The sequence below is a fragment of the Austrofundulus limnaeus genome, unplaced genomic scaffold, assembly GCF_001266775.1.
Source record: "Austrofundulus limnaeus strain Quisiro unplaced genomic scaffold, Austrofundulus_limnaeus-1.0 Scaffold440, whole genome shotgun sequence".
Taxonomy (NCBI): Eukaryota; Metazoa; Chordata; class Actinopteri; order Cyprinodontiformes; family Rivulidae; genus Austrofundulus; species Austrofundulus limnaeus.
The window spans coordinates 138,341-141,049 of record NW_013952842.1 but is presented as its reverse complement, the minus strand read 5'-3'; the positions used below and the strand labels follow the sequence as shown (position 1 = coordinate 141,049).

General features: G+C 45.7%; 1 protein-coding gene across 1 annotated transcript in view; it reads right to left on the bottom strand.

The window, feature by feature from the left end:
• Positions 1-2,566, bottom strand: part of nfatc1 (nuclear factor of activated T cells 1) — a 33,793-nt gene extending 31,227 nt beyond the window's left edge. Inside the window, exon 1 of the mRNA XM_014024809.1 lies at positions 2,087-2,566. Within this exon, the coding sequence (XP_013880263.1) occupies positions 2,087-2,105 (19 nt within the window). The 5' untranslated portion in view covers positions 2,106-2,566. The remainder of the gene's footprint in view (positions 1-2,086) is intronic.
• Positions 2,567-2,709: the final 143 nt, after the last annotated feature.

Below are 2,709 nucleotides of genomic sequence, written 5' to 3'. Positions count from 1 at the left end.
CTATAGCTACTTTTAGCTATTCTTTTATTGCTTTAGCTTAATGTTAGGCTTTAGGTACTTTTAACTATTGCTTTAGCTTTGTTTTAGCCTATAGCTACTTTTAGCTATCCTTTAATTGCGTTAGCTTAATTTTAGTCTATAGCTACTTTTAGCTATTCTTTTATTGCTTTAGCTTAATGTTAGGCTTTAGGTACTTTTAACTATTACTTTACCTTTGTTTTAGCCTATAGCTATTTTTTAGCTATCTTTTATTTCTTTAGCTTATTGTTAGCCTATAGCTACATTTAACTATTGCTTTAACATAGTTTTAGCCTATATCTACTTTTAGCTATCCTTTTGCTGTTTTAGCTTTATTTTAGTCTATAGCTAATTTTAGCAATCCATTTTCTGCATAGCTTGTAACTAACATTTTTCTGATTGTGGCATTTTGGTACTTTTAGCTTTCAGTTAGCCTTTTGCTGTTTTCAGTTCTAGTTACTGTTTTGCGGCTTTCATCATTGAGCTAGCCTTTTAAGACTTTAGTTTTTTGTCTTATTAAGCTTTTCATTAGTCATTTGCTAAAATTAATTGTTAGCCAACATGCTACTTTTAGCTTTTAGCTTCAATTTCAGCTTTTTCAGTAAATTTCAGCCGTCATTCAGCTCTCACAGAGCAGCGTCTACTTTCTGTTTTTGCCTCTTGTTAAAAGTGAGATTACAAAGGGGCCATATCTGGCCCACGGGCCACCTGGCCAAGTCTTGGGGGACCAGGATCCCCCGACGCTCTGAGACAAACCGTCTCCCAAAGGTTCAAATTACAGCAACAGAAAGAAAGAAGCTAAAGAAAAGCTCCGAGCTAAATCGAGCCACAGGTGGTTTATTTTCCTCTTGAAGCTCATTAAAGTCCTGAACAACAAGCTGCTGTCAGCTGACGGCTGCAGACCTGTCCTCCTGCTGGTCACATGACCCCTGAGGAGGAGCAGGAGCAGCAGCAGGAGGAGGAGCAGGAGGAGCAGGAAGCTCAGATACGTCTGATAAAGATTTTCTCCACACTGAAGCTTCATTACTTCTTTCACTGCTTTTAGCTTCTTTAGCCAGCCATTATCTTTTAGCTGCTTAAAGTTTTTAGCTACTGTTCTGCTACATTTACCGAACTAACAAACTGCTGTCTATTTTATTGGATTAATTTCAACAGGTTTTACAGTGCAGCCCCACTTAATCAGAACCAATCTGTGGCCCANCTGCGGCCCAACCACTGACCCAATCTGCGGCCCAACCACTGACCCAATCTGCGGCCCAATCACTGACCTAATCTGCGGCCCAATCACTGGTCCAATCTGTGGCCCAATCACTGGTCCAATCTGTGGCCCAATCAGGGTCCATTCTGTGGCCCAATCAGGGTCCATTCTGTGGCCCAATCACTGGTCCATTCTGTGGCCCAATCACTGGTCCAATCTGTGGCCCAATCACTGGTCCAATCTGTGGCCCAATCACTGGTCCAATCTGTGGCCCAATCACTGATCCAATCTGTGGCCCAATCAGGGTCCAATCTGTGGCCCAATCAGGGTCCAATCTGTGGCCCAATCACTGGTCCAATCTGTGGCCCAATCACTGGTCCAATCTGTAGCCCAATCACTGGTCCAATCTGTAGCCCAATCACTGGTCCAATCTGTAGCCCAATCACTGGTCCAATCTGTGGCCCAACCACTGGTCCAATCTGTGGCCCAACCACTGGTCCAATCTGTGGCCCAATCACTGGTCCAATCTGTGGCCCAATCACTGGTCCAATCTGTGGCCCAATCACTGGTCCAATCTGTGGCCCAATCAGGGTCCAATCTGTGGCCCAACCACTGGTCCAATCTGTAGCCCAATCACTGGTCCAATCTGTAGCCCAATCACTGGTCCTATCTGTGGACCTTTCAGGGTCCAGATAAATCCTGAAGCTGCTCTCAGAGCTTCCTCAGTCCAGGTCCAGCTATTCTGGGCCACTTTAAGCGGGCCACGCCCACTGGGTTGGGACCAGCAGGGTGGCGGCTCGGACAGAACCAACCTGAACCCAGACAGAAGAGGAAGATCTCAGAACCGAACATCATCTTCATCAGTCCTACCTTCTTCTGCAGACTTCATGATGTCCTCCTGAGGACCAGAACAGTTCAGACTCTGGACTCGGACTGGTACCGGTCCTCCTCCATAAATCCTCCGCAGCTGGGTCCTCCCTCCTCTCCCTCTCCGGACCCGCAGCTGGTTCTGGTTCTGGAAAACAAAACTCCCGAACAAGAAAATAAAAACAAAAACGCAAAAATATATAAAAAAGAAGGGAAATCAAACCGAACCAGGACCGAGCCGGGTTTCTTCAGGGAGGAGGTTCGGCTCGTGGTTCTGGGGGATCCTGGTTCTGCCGGGTCTCTGTGACGCACTGAGAAACTCCGGCTCTTTTTAAACGCGGGGATCACCTCCGGAGACGCGCCGCCCCTCCGCGCGCTCTGACGCACGGACCCGGACCAGATGGGTCCAGGAGATCCTCTCTGACACCGCGGGACCCGAACCCGAACCAGAACTGAGCCGAGACCCATTAGTCCGTGATCCCTTAGCAAAAAGTAATATCCTAATAATAACAACTATTATTATTTATTTATTTAAGTATAATACTAATTGTAAACTACAATAAATAAATAAATAATAATAGTTGTTATTATTAGGATATTACTTTTTGCTAAGGGATCACGGACTA